We start from the raw sequence: 20947 nt of genomic DNA on the forward strand, positions 1-20947 counted from the left end.
ATTGGAACAGATGGTCCAGGATATACCTGTTCCCTCCCCCCAACCTTCTGCTGAAAGTCCTCTCCAAACTGAGAACCTTCAAAGGGACAGCGGCCCTAGTGGCTCCCAAGTGGCCCCGGAGCAATTGGTACCCTCTGATCCTGGGGCTGCAGCCCACGCTGATCCCCCTACCGGGCCCAGTCCTCTCTCAACAAGTACAGAAGTCGACTGTCTTCGCTTCATCACTGAAAGTCAGGGACCTTCATCTCATGATTTTCTCTCCTTAGCCGTAAAGAAAAGGTTTGGAATCTCGAAGAAAAGTCTAGACTTCCTCGAGGAATACAAGACTGAATCCACTCGACGGCAATACGAATCTTCCTGGAGAAAGTGGGTCTCGTTCGTCAAAGCAAAAAATCCTACGGAAATCACCATTGATTTTTGTATGTCCTTCATTCACTTTCATGGACAAGGCTTAGCAGCCAACACGATTTCCACCTGCAAATCGGCTTTGACTAGACCACTCCTGTACGCCTTCCAGATTGATCTGTCCAGTGATATCTTCAATAAATTGCCAAAGGCATGCGCATGACTACGCCCAGCACCTCCGCCAAAACCTATCTCCTGGTCCATGGACAAGGTGCTCCATTTTGCCTCTAACCTGGACAACGATTCGTGCCCTCTAAAAGACTTGACTCAAAAAGTTATCTTCCTTTTTGCTCTCGCCTCGGGAGCCCGAGTCAGTGAAATAGTGGCATTATCAAGAGAAGAGGGTCATATCCTATTCGCAGATACAGGAGAACTTACCCTCTTCCCTGATCCGACGTTCCCACCAAGAGATGGGGCCCTTGGAGAATCTGCCCCCTGAAGGAAGATGTCTCTCTATGCCCAGTGGAGGGTCTTAAGGTCTATCTTTGAAGAACTTCAGACTTCGGTGGAGGACAACTCTTCAAAGGAGAAACATCGGGTAGCGACTTGTCACTGAAACAACTACGAGCGAAAATCACCTACTTCATTCGCAGAGCAGTTCCTGACAGTACACCCGCAGGTCATGATCCTAGAAAAGTCGCGTCTTCTCTGAACTTCTTCCAGAGTATGGATTTCGAAAGCCTCAAGAGCTTCACAGGATGGAAATCATCGCGCGTTTTCTTCAAGCACTACGCAAAGCAAGTGCACGAAGTTAAACATTTCGTGGTAGCCGCAGGTAGTGTTATGAAACCTGCTGTTTAACTCTGCATAGAACAGCGAGTTACTTGGGACTCTAACTCTCCGGGTGCCTGTGTTGACCCTGTGGTGATACATAGTGATTTCATGGACACTTAGTGTTTCTAATAGACTGTTCTTACAAAGGTGAAATGTCATAGGCTTTACATGAGTGCCACATGCTCTAGGGCATGATGTGTTTTCTTTGAAAAAGACTGACGTTCCTCTGGAACTTGTGTTTTTAAAAGTAAAAATTTCTTTTCAGATTCAAGATTGAAGTCTTTATTTTCTATGTACATTATTCTTTATTATTGTAAATAAACTTTACATTTATTATTGTAATTGTTATCACAATAATCTGCAATATTTGAAATAAAATGTCTATTTTATTACATATGCGTCTCTCTCCGCTCCTATTCTTTATTAAGAAATATACGATTGTTATAGTTTCATTTACCCCTTTCTTTCTAAAGGAGAAGAATAATATATATAATTATATACTCACTCCTGCTTTGATAATATTCCTACCTGAATATTAACCTTTGTCCTGCCTCGGACACCAGATTGATCTCTCCTGCAGGGAGTGTAGTAAATGTTAATCACTTACCTATGCTTGATAATATTCCTACCCGAATATTAACCTTATGTCTTGTCTCCGAGTCCTGCACGAACTCTCCGCAGGGTGAGTAGCTCTTCAATGATTGCTTCGAGATATTAGTATGGTCCACCAGAACTTCTCTGCCAGGGGGGCAGGAAGCTAATTCTCCACGGAATCTCTAGTAAGGACATGTTACATACCTCTATTCCAAGCCCTTGGCACTTGCATAAAAAGGGGGAAAATTTCCACGATACATTAATTCTCTGGTACACTTCCATCAGGACGTCATGGCTTGAGCCCATAAAACGGATTTTGAGCGAAGCGAAAAATCTATTTTTGGGTGAGATAGCCATGACGTCCTGATGGACCCTCCCGTCTATTCTAGTCCAGCCTTTCAGGCCCCGCCCTGTCCTGCTGTATCATGGAGATTAGCAAGAAGCTGGGCTCAGGATGAGGACGGACGTGACGTCATTTAGCAATGGCGCCCGTTTGCTTACGTCTCGAGTACCAAAAGCAGCCACGGATGAGTGCAACTGTGGAACAGCTCCCCAGTTATTCTCCACCTCTCCATATCGAAGTGCTAACTCTATATGGGGTGCAGATAGCTATGTGGCGTGTTAATACATGCGTCCCCTGTTGATATACGATATCCTAGAGGGAAACCTTTAGGGTACTCGCACCAGAAGTTAGAATTCTGTGATAACCTTTAGTTTAATTCTCTGAGAATATCCACTGTAGTTAAATATACCCTAGGAAGCTACTGAAGCAACCTTCCATCAGGACGTCATGGCTATATCACCCAAAAATAGATTTTTCGCTTCGCCCAAAATCTGTTATATATATTAACCTGATAAAAACAATAATAGGGATGAAAATCTATGATTAAGAAAATTTAAATTTTGTCTATTAAAATCTTAAAAGCAGAAAATTTCTCAGAATCTAATATTAAGTAATGTAATGAATTCTGACTAAAAATTTAATCTCTATATCTTTTAAAATCTGTATTTGAAAAAAAAATATGCGTCAAATCTCTTACATCTTTTAAAATCTCCATTTACAAAAAAATATGCCAGTCACAAATCTCTTAAGTCTTTTAAAATCTGCATTTAGAAAAAAAATTAACCTTATGCTTAAAATTGCATTACGCTCACGACACTTAGGAATTATCCCAAGAGGTGTATTTGTTAAAAGTCAAGTGTCTATTTTGTATGACCAGTATGCAATCTTACTCTCAAGAATTCAGGTTTTTTTTTCATCTATCTGGTCTGTTCCCCATGATGGTCACATAATCCTTAATGTGGACTTGTTTATAGCTGATTTAGGAGTTATATTTTGCTTTTTTTTTCATTACTAACAACTCCAAAACAGGCATGGATCCACCATATTTCAATAGTTACCACTTGACTATAAAATATGTTAAAGAGGTCTTTAATCTGTTGGTTTTCATGTGTATAACTTTTGAGGGCTACTATGGCATTTCTTGAATTGAAATAAATGACAAACTTATGATTCACTCTATCTTCAATTGCTTTAATAATGTCAATTGTTAATAAAATTATGAGTAGTTCAGAAGTAAATACTTATGCTTCACTAGGTAATGAGGGCTGACTTGCTTTGTCTGAGGATACTGCAGCACAGCTAGCACTAAATTTAAGAGCCCATGAGGTCACTTACTTTGAAAATATTCCAAGGCATAAGTATTTTTCTAGTTTATATAATAAATATCTGTTTTAATGTTGTTAATGTTTTTAAAATATTTCATTTTGATTGTTCATTACTTCTTATATTGCTTATCTATTTCCTTATTTCCTTTCCTCACTGTTATTTTTCCCTGTTGGAGCCCTTGGGCTTAGAGCACATTGCTTTTTTCCAGCTAGGGTTGTAGCTTAGCAAGTAATAATAATAATAATAATAATAATAATAATAATAATAATAATAATAATAATAATAATATTGATAATCATTTTCTATGTACTATACTGTATTTTCTTCTCATATTAAATTGTTCTTATAAATGGATTAAACAATTATTATGTTTTAAACTTTTAATAATTTGAACAAAGGTTAAAATTACCACCAGTATAACACGACCTAAAATTAGTGGTAATTTTAATGACTAAATCATATCTGTTTTATAAGACAACTAGTGAATAGCAAAACTATAACTGTAGGTAGTAGGTTGGCCAGGGCACCAACCAGGCCCCCTTTGAGATACTACCAATACAGAGTTATGGCGTCTTTTGACTGGCCAGACAGTGCTACATTCTCTCTCGTTACGGTTCATTTTCCCTTTGCCTACACATACACTGAATAGACTGGCATATTCTTTACATATTCTCCTGTCCTCATACACCTGACAACACTGAGATTACTAAAAAATTCTTCTTCATCCAAGGGGTTAACTACTTCACTGTAATTGTTCAGTGGCCACTTTCCTCTTGGTAAGGGTAGAAGAGACTCTTTAGCTATGGTAAGCAGCTCTTCTAGAAAGACACTCCAAAATCAAACCATAGTTCTCTAGTCTTGGGTAGTGCCATAGCCTCTGTACCACGGTCTTCCACTGTCTTGGGTTAGAGCTCTCTTGCTTGAGGGTACACTCGGGCACACTATTTTATCTTATTTCTCTCCCTCTTGTTTTGTTAAAGTTTATATAGGAGATATTTATTTTAATGTTACTCTTCGTTGCTCTTCTTAAAATATTTTTCCCTTGTTTCCTTTCCTCACTGGGCTATTTTCCCTGTTGGAGCCCCTAGGCTTATAGCATCCTGCCTTTCCAACTAGGGTTGTAGCTTAGCAAGTAATAATCCATCCATCCATATACCAAAGGCACTTCCCCCAATTTTGGGGGGGTAGCAATAATAATAATAATAATAATAATAATAATAACAATAATAATAATAATAATAATAATAATAATAGACTAGCTTTTGTTGTATTGTTTATTTCGTTGCTTTGTTTGTAATCATCTTCAATCATAGCGAACTATGAACGCCTTTACAAATCTGTGTTTAGGTTTTTTTTTTTTTTTTTTTTTTGCAGCAACAGCTATCTTAGCAAATATTGATTATATGATTTTGTTATTGCCAATGTTGCTTTACAGTGAACCCTCGTTTATCGCGGTAGATAGGTTCCAGACGCGGCCGCGATAGGTGAAAATCCGCGAAGTAGTAACACCATATTTACCTATTTATTTAACATGTATATTCAGACTTTTAAAACCTTCCCTTGTACGTAGTACTGTTAACAAACTACCCTTTAATGTACAGAACACTTAATGCATGTAATACAGTACCCTAAACTAAAACAGGCACAAATATTAAAGGCGACTTTATATCATGCGTTTCCTAAACACGCCAAAAAGCACGATAAAAAATGGCAACCAATGTTTTGTTTACGTTTATCTCTGATCCTAATGAAGAAACAAACGCATTTACACATCTGTTTATAGGTTAGTTTTTGCATCAATTATATTGATTATTCAGTACAGTATGTTGATTTGGTTATTACTAATGTTTTACTTAATTTTTCTTAGGACTTCCAAATGAAATTTTTTTCTTTATGACGCCGCCTGAAACGACGGCGTCATAAAGTACGCTCAGTAAACAAACTAAGGAATTTAACCCGCATGATGAAAGTGATAAATAATGATATTACAGTAAAAGCTTTTATAAAATATGTTATTACAAATATTATTTACCGTATCTATATAAAATCATACATACGTAGCAAAGCAGGAAAACAATCTACGAGAGAGAGAGAGAGAGAGAGAGAGAGAGAGAGAGAGAGAGAGAGAGAGAGAGAGAGAGAGAGAGAGAGTTGTTTTACATACGTAAATGTAAATTTTAAACAAAACAAAAATAGCTCCATTTCATATAAAATAGATTACAAATATTTTACTTTATCATATTACAGTAGTCTGTATAATACTGTAAAGTTCAGTACAGTATGTTGTTGTTAAAGTCGTGGCGATGAAATTCTCACGAAACAAAAACACGCCATTTGATTACAACAGCTGATTCATTCTCTCTCTCTCTCTCTCTCTCTCTCTCTCTCTCTCTCTCTCTCTCTCTCTCTCTCTCTCTCTCTCTCTCTCTCTTCGTGTTATACAATACTTACATTTAGATGAAGAAACTAAAATTAGTTTTCTTAGTGTCAATTAAATACGAAATGAAATAATTAGGCCGAGTCTACATCCATTTCAATCATAGCCAAAAATAGGGCATCCGATTTCATCAGCAAACCACTATTTTTTGGGAAATATCATTTTATTCTAGAAAATTGCCACTCTTTAAATAGTTAATTGCACATTAAGAAAGCGTGTACTTTTGTTTTTAAATTTCGGGTGTGTTTTAAAAATCGAGTATTGTTGACTTTTTTTTTTTTTTACTTTTGGCTGTGATTAGATCAGCTGTCATCTAGCTGCCGCTCTTGAGTGTGTACGAATACACTAACAAAGTATCATTTATACCATTTCTTAACTTATTCAAACCGTCTACAGTATACAGTTGATATTACATAAGCACCAATGTGTTATAACCTATCAAATTTTTTTTGTTTATTACATTTAAACCCCCCTCTCTCTCTCTCTCTACCTATCTCTCTCTCTCTCTCTCTCTCTACCTCTCTCTCTCTCTCTCTCTGTGGGCTACTTTTCACTACCTCCCATTCCTTACCTCTCTCTATCTCTCTAACAAATGATATCTTTGTTGCTCCTCAAAGTTTCATTTATATTGAAAATCAATCATGATTCAATTTTCCTTACTTTCTCCAATCTCGCACCATCGGTCACATCGCGGTATTTTCGATATTTCCGGAAAATCCGCAATATATGTATAGACATGGGTTATGAAAAAAATCCGCGAAGTGGTGAATCCGCGATGGTCGAACCGCGAAGTAGCGAGGGTTCACTACTGATTTTTTCTTAGAACTTCGAAATGAATGTGATTTACACTATACTAAACACGCCGCCTACAAAAAAAAAATTTCCGTTTGTTTACAGTACGCTCTGTGGGAAATAATTTCGGGAAAGGCTTCCCCGTTTCTGATTTCCGGACCCGAGCCTGAAGGATAGAGCGCCAACACCCTCACACTTGACAAACTAGAGAACCACAACGAAGACGGTTTGCTTTCCCTACACATGTTTAAGTCCAAAGATTATTCTATACCGGGACTGTCGGCACCGATATCACCTTGATGTTCAGACGCTACTCCAGGGCGCAGAATAGTAAATCCCAATCAAGTGTGGTTGGACTGAATCAGTTACGTTAACGACAGTTTCACAAAGAGTTAGGGGGAGCAGTACTGTAAAAGTCAAAACGTCCTAAGGACCACAGGGAGGTAATACCGTAGAACATTACAATAAAGGATTGACACCGATAGCTTTAGACTGACGTAAATATAAACTTACCCTTAAGTCATATCTCACCTCATGTGATAACTCATTTAGTCATTTCAAAATGTAAAGGCCAAGTTAAAAACAGTTAATAATTTTAACCTAAAAATGGCATTTATTTCCATAAAGTACAACAGGAATTTTCACCTGACACAGAAAAAAACAGCAAAACTACCTAATTGAAATTTGAATAAAGATCGCATGGCATATGAAAAATGAAAAATGCCAAGAAAATGGTCAAATCAATTAAATCGTAAATCAATAATCAAGTAACTAATCAACCAATGAAAGTAAAAAATGGTGACTGAAATAATACCAAAAGTTCTACTCACTACTTTGAACACATTCCTCTCGGGCAAAAATTTCAAACTTGATAGAGGGGAACGGGAACACAACTTATAGTAATGGCCACGCCACGAATGATTAAACCAAATAGTTTGAACATGACTTCCTAGCTAAATGTGCACATCGTTAAATAAAGGCAAAAAAAAAGGGGGGGGGACAGTTCCTTGGCCAAGGTTGAGCACCGTTAATTAGTACTCACGCTCTTGAGGGTTGATTGTAGACAACGTAGTAGAAGCATCTTGTAAACTGTTAAGAACACGGTGCATCTTCAGTTCTGCACAGTCGTGTTTTATCTTCGTAAGCCTATCTTCTAAATACCGGCACAAAGTAAGGCATACTGTTGGTTAGTAACTGGTTGACCAACAAGTAGTTGAACCGACGCCTAAGTTAAAAACGATGTCTCAGATGCAGAGGCTATGCCTACGTCCGCCTTCCACACTTCCTGGTTTTTAAGTGGGCCGCTCGCACGCTTCTACCTCCCGCCGCTGCGCTGGTTCAAACCGGTCGAGTCTTCTTCTTCAGATTTCCATGAGTACGTGGTTTGCTGAAGGATGCTTCTTCTTCAAATTTCCATGAGTACGTGGTTTGCTGAAGGCTGCTTTTTATAAATACAAGGATCATTCTTGAAACTCCAGCGGAAAGTAATTATAAAGAAATCCTACTGTCTGGCTTATAAAAATTAATATACATACAAAAAAATTAAGTGGCGTTTAGTGATGTTCAATAACACAGAAAACAATCCTAGCTAAACAGACTTATAAATAGGTACTGAGATGTAAATAGCAATAAGCTAGGATCAATGAAATACATAAATTAAAGAGTTACTTAAATACAAAACAATTGTGGTTAAACATACAAAGCTTCAAGAGCATTTGGAACAGAACGCAATCAAGTGCTGTTTTTGAAAATTGTCGACGGTCGGTTGCATCGTCAAGCAATGTACCGTGAGCTCAGGAAATGAGATAAAATCATCTACAGAGGAATGAGGTGATGAAAGGTAAAGCATTACGGGGGAATGATGGACATGTTAGCAGCAATGAATATTTAAGGATATAATAATGAAGGTTACAAAGGAAACAAAAGAAAAAACGAGACATGTAAAACCCAGAAAATAACAAACAAAAAATAAAAAATGGAATAACAGGAGTGGCTAAAATAAAGCGTGGAAAGAATTTCCACACGCTCAATCGATGATCATAATGAACAAACGAACACATTAAATACAAATGATCAAGGTGATAACTAATGATATTAAGAGATTTTAGTAAATATCATGTTATTACAAATATTCTAAGTATCGTGTCCATATAAATTCCTACAGACGTAGCAAAACAGGAAAACCATTTGGTTTGCGTTTAATCAAAAATAGCAAACTGCCGCAAATGACAGTATGATAATTTACGATTATTCTAAACTGTTATTGTTATTATTATTATTATTATTATTATTATTATTATTATTATTATTATTATTATTATTATTATTATTATTACTTGCTAAGCTACAACCCTAGTTGGAAAAGCAGGATGCTATAGGCCCAGAGGCCCCAACAGGGAAAATAGCTCAGTGAGGAAAGGAAAAAAGGAAAATAAAATATTTCAGGAAGAGTAACAACATTAAAATAAATATTTCCTGTATAAACTATAAAAAAATTAACAAAACAATAGGAAAAGAAATAAGATAGAAGAGTGTGCTTTCCATATCAAAAATACTTTTCATAACTTCAGTTATACGTCAACTTATACCCACCTCAATTATGGGACCATCAGCAAAAGAAAAAAAAAAAAAAAGACTAGGCCAGATTTTAAACTTATCGAACAATTGGGTTACCGCTATAACGTTCGATGTGACAGAGATGGTGCAAGATTGAAGAAAGTACGGAAAATTTGAACCATAATTGATTTTAATACAACAAACTTTGTAAAGCAACAAAGATTTCATATGTGAGAGAGAGAGAGAGAGAGAGAGAGAGAGAGAGAGAGAGAGAGAGAGAGAGAGAGAGAGAGAGAGAGAGAGAGAGAGAATAATGATAGTTTTAAAAGTACTAAACAAAAAATATGATGGGTTATAACACATTGGTTTATGTAATATCAACTGTATAGATGTTTTGAATAAGTTAAGAAATAGTGTAAACAATACTGTTATTGTATTGGTCCGCGTATACTCTTTTGAGGGCTAGACATCAGCTGATCTGATCACAGCCAAAAGTTAAGAAAAAAAAAAGTCAGCAATACTCGATTTACAAAACATTTCCGAAATTTAAAACAAAAGTACAGGGTTTTCTTGAAGCACAATTAACTATTTAAATAGTAGCAATTTTCTAGAATAAAGTGGTTTCCTAAAAAAAAAAAAAAAAATAGTGGTTTGCTGACGAAATCGGATGTCATATCTTAAGCTATGATTGAAATGGATTTATACTCGGTATAATCTTTTTGTTTCATATTGAATTCACGCTTCTTAAGGAAATCTATTTTAGTTTCTTTATTCTACAGTATATGTAAGTATTGTATAACACTGGAGAGAGAGAGAGAGAGAGAGAGAGAGAGAGAGAGAGAGAGAGAGAGAGAGAGAGAGAGAGAGTATCGTTACTTATTAAGGTCAAACAAGCAACAACATATAATGACTTCAGTCAATTACAGAAATTACTAATTACCAGATTCGTTTAAGAGAACTCAAGACCCTTTCTCTACATAAAGAATTCATTGCGTTGTATTACAAAAAGAAAAGGACATACTATATTCTATTGTGCTTTTTCCCCCCAATTATTACTTACTAGTTTCATATTAAGTTCTTGCCGAGTTCGGATTACAATGGGCACGGGTAAACCACGATGCCATTAATATATATTTAATTTTACCCAGTCACGGAATCCCACGCACAGATATGCATATCCCTAGCAATTTATCCCCTTCAAGGCAATTAAATAATATATGATACTCATCCAAACTTCGGTTGACTAATTCATCCACTTCATTAAATGCTGGGAAGAAACGGCATCGTTAATCAAAGTGAAATTCTCTTCACTCTGATTAAGTTCTCCAAACCAAGCTACGAACGTTGAGACTTGACAGACAGCAAATTTGGCCGTTACCTCTGCTGCCTCTGTCGTGAAAAAAATATGTTCGCTCTCTCACTCAAAGCCACGATTTCGGCCTCGTTCGCTCACGACAAAAGAAACAACATATATGAACGAAACCAACAATCCAACACGAACCGAACGAAACTATCAAACAACTTACATCGCATTGTTAACCAATTATACAACTATTCACAAGACAATATTCCTTGGTAACAATGCCTATTACAATTAAATATAAATAAAACGTTCATTTGTACACAAACCTGCACATTTCCACTTAACGCAACGTAATATAAAGGAACATTTTCCATATACAACACGAACATAAATATTCAATAACAATTGATTTTCCATGTCGTTATTGTAAGTAACGACATATTCCTCGCCACAAAAAGTTATAATATACAAGTATTTACCACAGTCCCTTTTGAATCAAATCTTTTCTAGTTTCTGCAGCCACCCGAGCAGCCTTCTTGGATGGTCGGGTACTCACTTCAGGAATTTTGGCAGGATCAGGAGTCTCAACTTCTTGCCACAACTCTAACAGGTACAACTTCACAATGGGACGCATGATCTGGCCATGGGAGGTTTTGAGGGTAGCTACCCTAACTACATTGTCAGACGCCACATGCACCTGAATCACATGACCCAACTTCCATTTGTTTCTTGGCCCTTCATCATGTACGAGGACGCCATCTCCTATTTTGGGCCAAGAATTATGTTGAACTCCAATTCGATGAGTCTCTCTTAAAGAAATCAAATATTCATGTTCCCATCTTTTCCATAATTGATCACACAATTTGGATATGTAAAGGAATCTCTTTTCTACATTTTCAGTTTTACTAAACAATGGATCCTCAGATACCTCCTCCCAATTAATCATTTCCTTGAGAAAGGATCTTAATTTTCTACCCAAGATCAGGTGATTAGGTGTTAAAATCTCCTACTGATCAAGGTCCCCCGATGTGTAGCTTAGTGGCCTATCATTTATGATGGATTCCAATTCCCCCAAAATGCAGGATAATTCATCATAACGGAGAAGAGCTCAACCGATTACTTTCTTCATACAGGTTTTCAATAGTCCGATCAATCTCTCCCAGATTGCACCAAACCAAGGTGCTCTTGCTGGTATAAATTTCCACTTACACTCTATTTTCTCCAGATGGTTTTGAAAAAGGGGGCTATCTGCCATCGTTTTCAGATATTCAGATGCTGCTACGAAAGTAGTGGCGTTGTCACTCAACATTAGTGAAGGAAAGCCTTTACGGCTGCTAAACTTCCGGAAGGCCATGAGGAATGAGTCAGCGGACTGATTTCTGACTACTTCCAGATTTATACCCCTAGTAATCGGGCATGTGAATAGTATGACATACACCTCCTCCGGATTTTGCTTCCCTTCCTTTATCCATAACGCCCCGGTGTAATCCACCCCCGTAACGCTAAAAGGTTGTTTCTGTTGTACCCAGAATTCCGGTAATGGGGGTATTATATTAGTTCTAAATGGTTTTCCTTGAACTTTCTTACAGATCACACAATGATGTAACACGCTCTTGACCAGTTGTCGCAGCTGTGGAATCCAGAACTCCTGTCTTACACTAGCTACAGTAGCGTTCACCCCCATGTGTGCTTGCATCACATGATGTCGTCTTATTAACAACTTACTCAGAACACAACCCTTTGGCAGTAAAGTAGGAAATTTTACTTTTTCAGGCAGTGTCGCGTGTTCCAACCTGCCTCTACATCTCATTACGTTATTATCCAAAAACAAATTCAACTGGCGAATTAATGTCAATTTTGGGTTTGTTTCCTCCCTCTTCAGGGCTTTATATTCTTCTGGAAAGTACTCTCTCTGCACGAAAACAATTGTTTTGACCTTTCCTTCTTGTAATTCTTCCAGAGTCAAACTACCAGTTTTTCTGTCATTGGTTGATAGTTTGCAATTCTTTACAAATCGCATTATCCAAGCTATGGTCTTAAAGACCTTGTCAGCTCTGCTGAATCTTTCCCAATCCAACAGGCGTGTTGCATCTATGTCCCCTGCAACATTGACCACAATGTCCTGTTTACCCTTTATATGTGTACACCCCACCCATGACCTATCAATTGGCAGAGTGTGATTTTTTAACCAAGGAGGTCCCTCCCACCAAAAGGAGTTTTTTGCTAGCACCTTAGCACTCTTTCCCCGTGTCAACCAATCACTGGCATTTTCAGATGACGGTACGTAAGACAGGACTAACCCCGGAATCAAAGAGTTAATCTCAATTACTCTGTTTCTCACAAACAGAGGCAGAACATTACTGGACACAATGCAGCTATGGGCGACTTTACTGTCTGACCAGATATATAATTGTTTAAACTCCTTCTCATCAAAGGAGTCAATAATAAATTTGGTCATTCTTGCTCCTAGCAACAATGCCATTAGTTCCAATTTCGAAATTGTCAATTCCTTGATGGGCACCACTCTACCCTTTGCTAAAATTATATTAGAGCTTTCACCATTTGCTCTATAGGCCACACAACCATATGTAGTTTCGCTAGCATCGCAGAATATGTGTAAGGTATCACCAGTTCCTAGGCTAGCACTCCTAGGAAAAGATATTTCAAAACACTTCTTCAAGTCCTTGCGTATTTCACTCCATTCCTCTTGTAGCGGGTTGGTGATCTGTTCGTCCCAATCCAGATGTTGCTTCCACAATTTCTGCAAAAATATCCTTGCTTTCATAGTAACAGGGAGAAGCAATCTCAATGGATCGTATATTTGGGCAACGGTACTGAGAATCTCTCTCTTTGTTTGACTCGATCTATTAATATGACTTAGATTGATAGTTAAGACGTCTTTAATTATATCCCAATTCAATCCCAATACTTTATGAATTTGTTTTTGTTTGGCTCCAATTTGATAAGCAGCAGCAATAGTTTGTATAGACTCGCTATTTCTAACCCACTCCTTCAAATATAAGTGAGCATGAGCAAATATTTTGTTTGCATTAAAGTAAAAATCCATTAACTCAGATTCACTATTAGCCGTAAATTGCAAATTATCTACGTACAAACCTTTCTTCAATCTTTCCACTACATCCACTGTTTTGGACCGGGGTAACCACGAGACCACAGTGGACAAGTGATGTTTGATGGTTGCATTTAGAAGAAAAGGTGAACATGTAGCTCCAAATAATACTACTCTAAATCTGTATACTATTAATCTACTGTTGGGATCTGTTGGATTTTCCAACCATAAAAAATGCATATAATTGCGATCTTCTTCACGCAACTGTACCATTAAAAATGCCTTCTCAATATCACTAATACAAGCAAAAGTGTTAGTTCTAAATTGGAGCAGAACTCTGAGTAGATCAGCTGTTATGTGTGGTCCAGTCCATAGACAATCATTCAGGTTTAATCCATTTTTACCTTGTTTTGATGAGCAATCAAACACTATTGTTATTGGAGTAGTGGCACTGTCTTTAAGCACTCCATGATGTGCCAAGTAATGACAATCCACATCAGATTTATTATAGATCACCTTCTCAATGAATCCTCTATCTTCTTGCTCTTGCAAGATTTTCTGATAATGATCCAAGTAATCCACATCCTTCTGAAAATTGATGTTCTGCTGTCGAAGTCTACTCATGGCTAAACCAAAATTTGTCTTCAATCTGAATCTATTAGTTCTCCACGGCAACACCACAACATACTGTTTATCAATTTCAGAATAGGTTATAGTACTCTCAAAGTCCTTTAAGACCCTCTGGTCTTGTTCTCGCAACTCACTGCAATCTATTCCCAGTCTGTCCAAACACCACAATGCGTCCAGATCAGTCTTGGGATTTTCATTATGAGTAGCTTCAATTTCTTCAGTTTGTACAGCTAGCTTCAAAATTGTCACTTGAGTCTCCCTAGTGGGGGGAGCACTACATATGCCTGTCACCACATAACCGAATATGGTCGGCAGCAATGTTAAGTTTCTAACCCTTTTGAACCCTGGATGCAAAATATTGTAAACATTATCAACCCCTATTAACAATTCAATAGTTGATTGATTCTCGACAGGCAAATCAAAATCTTTATCAGCCAAGCTGATCTTAATTTTCCATAAAGACTTTGAACCTCTCTTAACATCAAATTTCTTCGCATATTCTGGCAGCTCATAGACCACTATGCAGTCCATTATTATCAACTTACCTTTATACGGTATGGCGACGCTTATCATCTCGTATTCATGAACAGGTTTACTAGCTAGATAACCTCTCAAGGCTATCTTTTCAACTCCTTTGGACCTATATTGCAGTCTCTCTAGAGCCGATCTTTTAATGAATGTCCTCTCGGCACAAGTATCCAACAGCCCTCTAAGTCGTACCATGCGACCTTTCTTCCCTTTCAGGGGAACTGTTGCTGTTGGTAATATGGATTGCTTACCTGACTTATTTGGTTTGTCCTGCTCATTTACTGATAGCGTTCCTACTTGTACACCACTTTGTTTATTCTTGTTTTGCTTTTTTGTTTGGTCTCTATCACACAAGATGCGATGATGTCTCATCTTACAACCATTATTGCAACTTGACTTGTCACAGTCCACACTAAAATGCTTCTTAGAAACGCACACAAAACATAACTGCAAAGCTCTGATGCGATTCAACCTTTCATCTCTGGTTGCGTAAGTTTTGCACTGTGTCCACCAATGCTCTTTATCACAAAAAGCACATCTTGTGGATTGCTGATAACTGGACTTATTCACATTTCCCTTGGTTTTCTGTCTAACAGCTTTGGTAACAATGCTTATTACAATTAAATATAAATAAAACATTCATTTGTACACAAACCTGCACATTTCCACTTAACGCAATGTAATATAAAGGAACATTTTCCATATACAACATGAACATAGATATTCAATAACAATTGATTTTCCATGTCGTTTTTGTAAGTAACGACAGAGAGAGAGAGAGAGAGAGAGAGAGAGAGAGAGAGAGAGAGAGAGAGAGAGAGAGAGAATCAGCTGTTGTAATCAAATGCCGTGTTTTTGTTTCTTGTACCACTTGAAGCGAGGAACTGATCACCATAACTAACAATATTCATGATAATTTCATTCCTAAACTCAGGTTGTAATATGTGAACTAATATTTTATTTCTTACACACACACACAGATTTGAGGGGTCTCTCTCTCTCTCTCTCTCTCTCTCTCTCTCTCTCTCTCTCTCTCTCTCTCTCTCTCTCTCTCTCTCTCATAATTACACCTTGTACTATACAAAACAAATCATTGTAAAGCAAATGTATACTGTTTAGATAACAAAATATTGCCGACTTGTTATCGAAATTGATGCTATTCACTGCCGATAAACGAACCCAGCCTACGGTGTGAAAACCTTGAAAACCCACAGGGAAAATTAAAGCTTTAAAATATACTGTACTAAACGAAAATAATGCTTGAATATACCATCATTAACACTACCATTAATATTATTGAAAGGTTAGAGAAACAAAGATTGCCGAAAACTAACCATAATTGTTTACATTTTGTCAGCTGGACTCTCATAGTTAAAAGCTGATTTCATTGTTGATATGGAATTTTTCCTTAAATAGGCCATTTATTATGAAATTATGATAATAAAATGTAACAAATATCATTTGGTAACATTTATTATCAAGCACTGTATTTGGGGCTACCAATATACTTAAAAAGACAATAGATTTGATATGTTTTGTAGTCCTTGACTCCAGACTTTGAACAGCTTTGCAGAAACAGAAAATTTATTTTTGAAAACTACTGACCGCATAAATGGGGAATCGCATAATTCGGGACCGTACTGTAATAACAGTAATAATAATAATAATAATGATGAATAATTGAATGATTATAAGTTTTCTGGCATCATGACATTGAAGGTCAATGATGTCAATATCATTTGTTATAAATAAACTAAGGCAATTAAATTTAAAATCATAAACTCAAACAGATCAGTATAAAAGTTTAATAGCTTTCCGAAGACCTGTTTCTGAAATAACTCTAAAAGTTATGCTATTATCATACATGACCTCCTCCCAAGAACTTGGTAAGGACATACCTCTCATACCCACCTTGAGCTTCAAACAGAAATTTACATCTTACATACCCAAGCGTGGGGCACTAGGTCAATACTGTAAATCCCTCACTGTGTGAGGGATCCAAAGTCATCGCAATATGGCTGGTGTTGGCCAGTCATCAAAAGTACATGTGTCATATGAGTGTGCCCAATGCAAAGCCTGCAAAGAGTACTGTAGTCTCTTACTTTCAGGGCATCATGTTACATATCCAAGGAGATACAGTATAACACTCATTATTTCTCTCATTTTATGTCACCGTGGTTGTTTAACTTGTATGTTGATGGAGTGGTGAGAGAGGTGAATGCTCGAGTGCTTGGACGAGGATTAAAACTGGTAGGCGAGAATGATCATGAATGAGAGGTAAATCAGTTGTTGTTTGCGGATGATACTGTACTGGTAGCAGACACAGAAGAGAAGCTTGACCGACTAGTGACAGAATTTGGAAGGGGGTGTGAGAGAAGGAAGTTGAGAGTTAATGTGGGTAAGAGTAAGGTTATGAGATGTACGAGAAGGGAAGGTGGTGCAAGGTTGAATGTCATGTTGAATGGAGAGTTACTTGAGGAGGTGGATCAGTTTAAGTACTTGGGGTCTGTTGTTGCAGCAAATGGTGGAGTGGAAGCAGATGTACGTCAGAGAGTCAATGAAGGTTGCAAAGTGTTGGGGGCAGTTGAGGGAGTAGTAAAAAATAGAGGGTTGGGCATGAATGTAAAGAGAGTTCTATATGAGAAAGTGATTGTACCAACTGTGATGTATGGATCGGAGTTGTGGGGAATGAAAATGATGGAGAGACAGAAATTGAATGTGTTTGAGATGAAGTGTCTGAAGAGTATGGCTGTGTATCTCGAGTAGATAGGGTTAGGAACGAAGTGGTGAGGGTGAGAACGGGTGTAAGAAATGAGTTAGCGGCTAGAGTGGATATGAATGTGTTGAGGTGGTTTGGCCATGTTGAGAGAATGGAAAGTGGCTGTCTGCTAAAGAAGGTGATGAATGCAAGAGTTGATGGGAGAAGTACAAGAGGAAGGCCAAGGTTTGGGTGGATGGATGGTGTGAAGAAAGCTCTGGGTAATAGGAGGATAGATGTGAGAGAGGCAAGAGAGCGTGCTAGAAATAGGAATGAATGGAGAGCGATTGTGATGCAGTTCCGGTAGGCCCTGCTGCTTCCTCCGGTGCCTTAGATGACCGCGGAGGTAGCAGCAGTAGGGGACTCAGCAGTATGAAGCTTCATCTGTGGTGGAAAATGTGGGAGGTTGGGCTGTGGCACCCTAGCAGAACCAGCTGAACTCGGCTGAGTCCCTGGTTAGGCTGGAGGAACGTAGAGAGTAGAGGTCCCCTTTTTTGTTTTGTTTCTTGTTGATGTCGGCTACCCCCCAAAATTGGGGGAAGTGCCTTGGTATATGTATGTATGTATGTATTTCAATCTAGAGTGTATCAATGCTGCTGACAAATTTCATGAAATAACCTCTTTATGCTAGGTAGGGTCATTACAAAGGAGGGGATATCTTCTTAGAAGTACAGTCGGCTCACTTTATTCACAAGGGTTAGGTAACAGACACAACTACGAAGATTGAGAATCCGCAAATACCTGGTGTCCTAGGGTGGGTCAACTCACAACCTATCAAGTTACTGATCACTCCCTAGGCATGGCTGACTAAAATATTAGGTAATCCACTGTACTACACTACATTCTTTCTGCATGGTTCTATCATGGTATTGTAGTTCATACTACTTTTCAGAGGTAATTGTAAATTATCAACACAGCTTCAGTGCAAGATAAGACTACTCATAACACAAAAATCATTGACATACCAACTTATCCCTATATATAAGTAACAACAAAACACTTGTTCACATCTAACAACACTCGCTGATACTATAGAATAAGAAAGTCACTAATTGTTAATGATTGAAATGCACCCAAAACTGAAAACAAAGTACAAAAAATGCTTTATTTAAGCACAATTATCTTTTAAAGAATCGTAATATTTTAGAAGGTGATAATGTGTGCTTAAGCTAGTTAGTCATTTGACGAAACTGAACGCCATGTTTTAACTCTTAGCCTACAGTACTGTAGTAGTTCCACATACAATGCAATACTGTAAACACCCTTTTAGTAGTTCCTTTTATATCGCCATATGATTATTTATCCTACCACATGTAAAAAAAAAAGATAACTAAAGCAGAGAGAGAGAGAGAGAGAGAGAGAGAGAGAGAGAGAGAGAGAGAGAGAGAGAGAGAGAGTCTCTCTCTCTCTCTCTCTCTCTCTCTCTCTCTCTCTCTCTCTCTCTCTCTCTCTCTCTCTCTCTCTCTCTCTCTGTCAAAGGAAACTACTGGATATTTTCATACTTTTCTTTATAAAGTCCATTATTACTGACAAGTAGTTTTATATCTTTTGACAGCTATCTATCATGGAATTTTTACAGAAAAGCATAGTAACTCTAATGAATATAAAGATTTTTACACACAAAATCACAGTGTTTTACCATTATTTACAGAAAATTATATAAAACAAATTTCTTAAAATTTATTCTATAATCCCTTCACAATGAATGCAAAAATATTTTGCTTCTTTAGAGTCAAATACAATAGAAAATAAAGTACACTTTTGAATAATCTATTCTGTCATCAACAGTAGAGCAAATAAACATGGAAATGTAGGTTATTATAGAGTAAGTGAGTATGCATACCCGATGGTGACAAATCTTGTACTGTATATAGCTTGAGGGCAGATCTGCTGCCTCATAGTGAAGGGGTTAATAACACAATAAAAGTGATAGGAAGAGAGATGCACACAGGATTACTTGGAAACTAAAAGAATTTAGATTGTTTCTCATGTCTATTGGCACACTCATTAGCAGAACAGCACAGCACTGTGTACTATCACGCCACTAATTATCTGCTATACAGGAAGAAAACGTGTGGACATAACAATCATTCTTGTCAGCCACTGGCTACCAAGTGATTGGTGGGATGGTAGCCTGCCACCGGAGATCAAAAGGCACCCATCAATGCAGCTTATGGTGACATCTATGACACTTGCTGACTGACAGGTGGGAGTATCTTTCCCCAGAACACCTATCATTAGTTTTAACTGCCTCAATAATGCTTTAATAGTCCTTTCAGCTTTTCTGAAGTCATACTTTTATTAACGTAAAAATATATCCAACAGTCAGGCAGAGCATCAAAGAGTACGCCCATGCTCACTGCAGCCAGAGACAAAAGGTGGGTGACCTTGCTAATGATTCAGCAACCGTTTCAGCTCTACTGAAGACATACTTTTAAGTATGGGACCAAAGGTTTGTACCGGCATAGAAACAAATTATAGAATTGAATTCATTAAAAAAAATAATTCACCAAAAAATTACCACATTATAACATTTTCTTTGTGAACATTGTTATTGTAAAAATCATCATTATACACTTACGGTAAAAACGTTGTAATGTAGAATGAAGAGATAATGTAGAATGTAGTGCCATTATGATAGTAGTAGTAGTACTACCAGTAAACTTCTCACTCACAAGTTCTAGTTTGCCTGTGATTGACCTTCTCTTAGTTCAAGTTTATTTTCTTTGTAGTACCATATGTGCTTGTGGTCCTCCAATTCTCAATTTTCACTCGCAAGAAAACTGTGTAATTAAAATATCTAACATTAACTTGGCATTATCTTCCTAGATTAGCTGCTCCAAGAAACTAAATTTACTAAGTACTGTACTCCTTACATAAAAATCCGATATAATTTGCATTTTCTTAGAATACATACCAAACTGTTTTGTAAGGTATGCTGGAAATCTTGCTGGCTGAAAACACAATTTTTAAAGTAACTTCAACTTTCCTCAACTATACAAGCCTGACTTCTTAAATAGTAGCATGATTGCAGCAAAGCTAAAATTCAGTTATTAAAAATCTATAATGAAATGTCAGTAGTAGCTGGTGGGTAACAAAGCCCTAGGTCCTCTGCCAGCTTGCCGAGTAGCCACTTTGACCTAACATAGGGCTTGTGGGGTGGATGAAGTATTAAGTAAAACTTGAACCTAATGATGATTAAGGTGCCACAAGGAGGTCTACTAGTAAGCATCAGAACTGGGGTAAGGTGTTCTAATGGGTAAACGTAAGTGAACACAGGGAACAGGACCCTGAGAGCTGTGCCGCCTCGCCAAACATATAGGCTAAGTGGAAAGTGAAAAGCAGTCATCCTAGGGTAACTCATAACACTATCCAACTCGATAAAGGACCTTCAAGACCGCAGATCGCTGCCATGACGAATTGACAGCGTG

General features: G+C 37.5%; 1 protein-coding gene across 1 annotated transcript in view; it reads right to left on the minus strand.

The window, feature by feature from the left end:
* Window positions 1-20306, minus strand: part of LOC137649714 (succinate dehydrogenase assembly factor 4, mitochondrial-like) — a 290409-nt gene extending 270103 nt beyond the window's left edge. Inside the window, exon 1 of the mRNA XM_068382672.1 lies at window positions 20098-20306. Within this exon, the coding sequence (XP_068238773.1) occupies window positions 20098-20149 (52 nt within the window). The 5' untranslated portion in view covers window positions 20150-20306. The remainder of the gene's footprint in view (window positions 1-20097) is intronic.
* Window positions 20307-20947: the final 641 nt, after the last annotated feature.

Source organism: Palaemon carinicauda, chromosome 11, assembly GCF_036898095.1.
Source record: "Palaemon carinicauda isolate YSFRI2023 chromosome 11, ASM3689809v2, whole genome shotgun sequence".
NCBI lineage: Eukaryota > Metazoa > Arthropoda > Malacostraca > Decapoda > Palaemonidae > Palaemon > Palaemon carinicauda.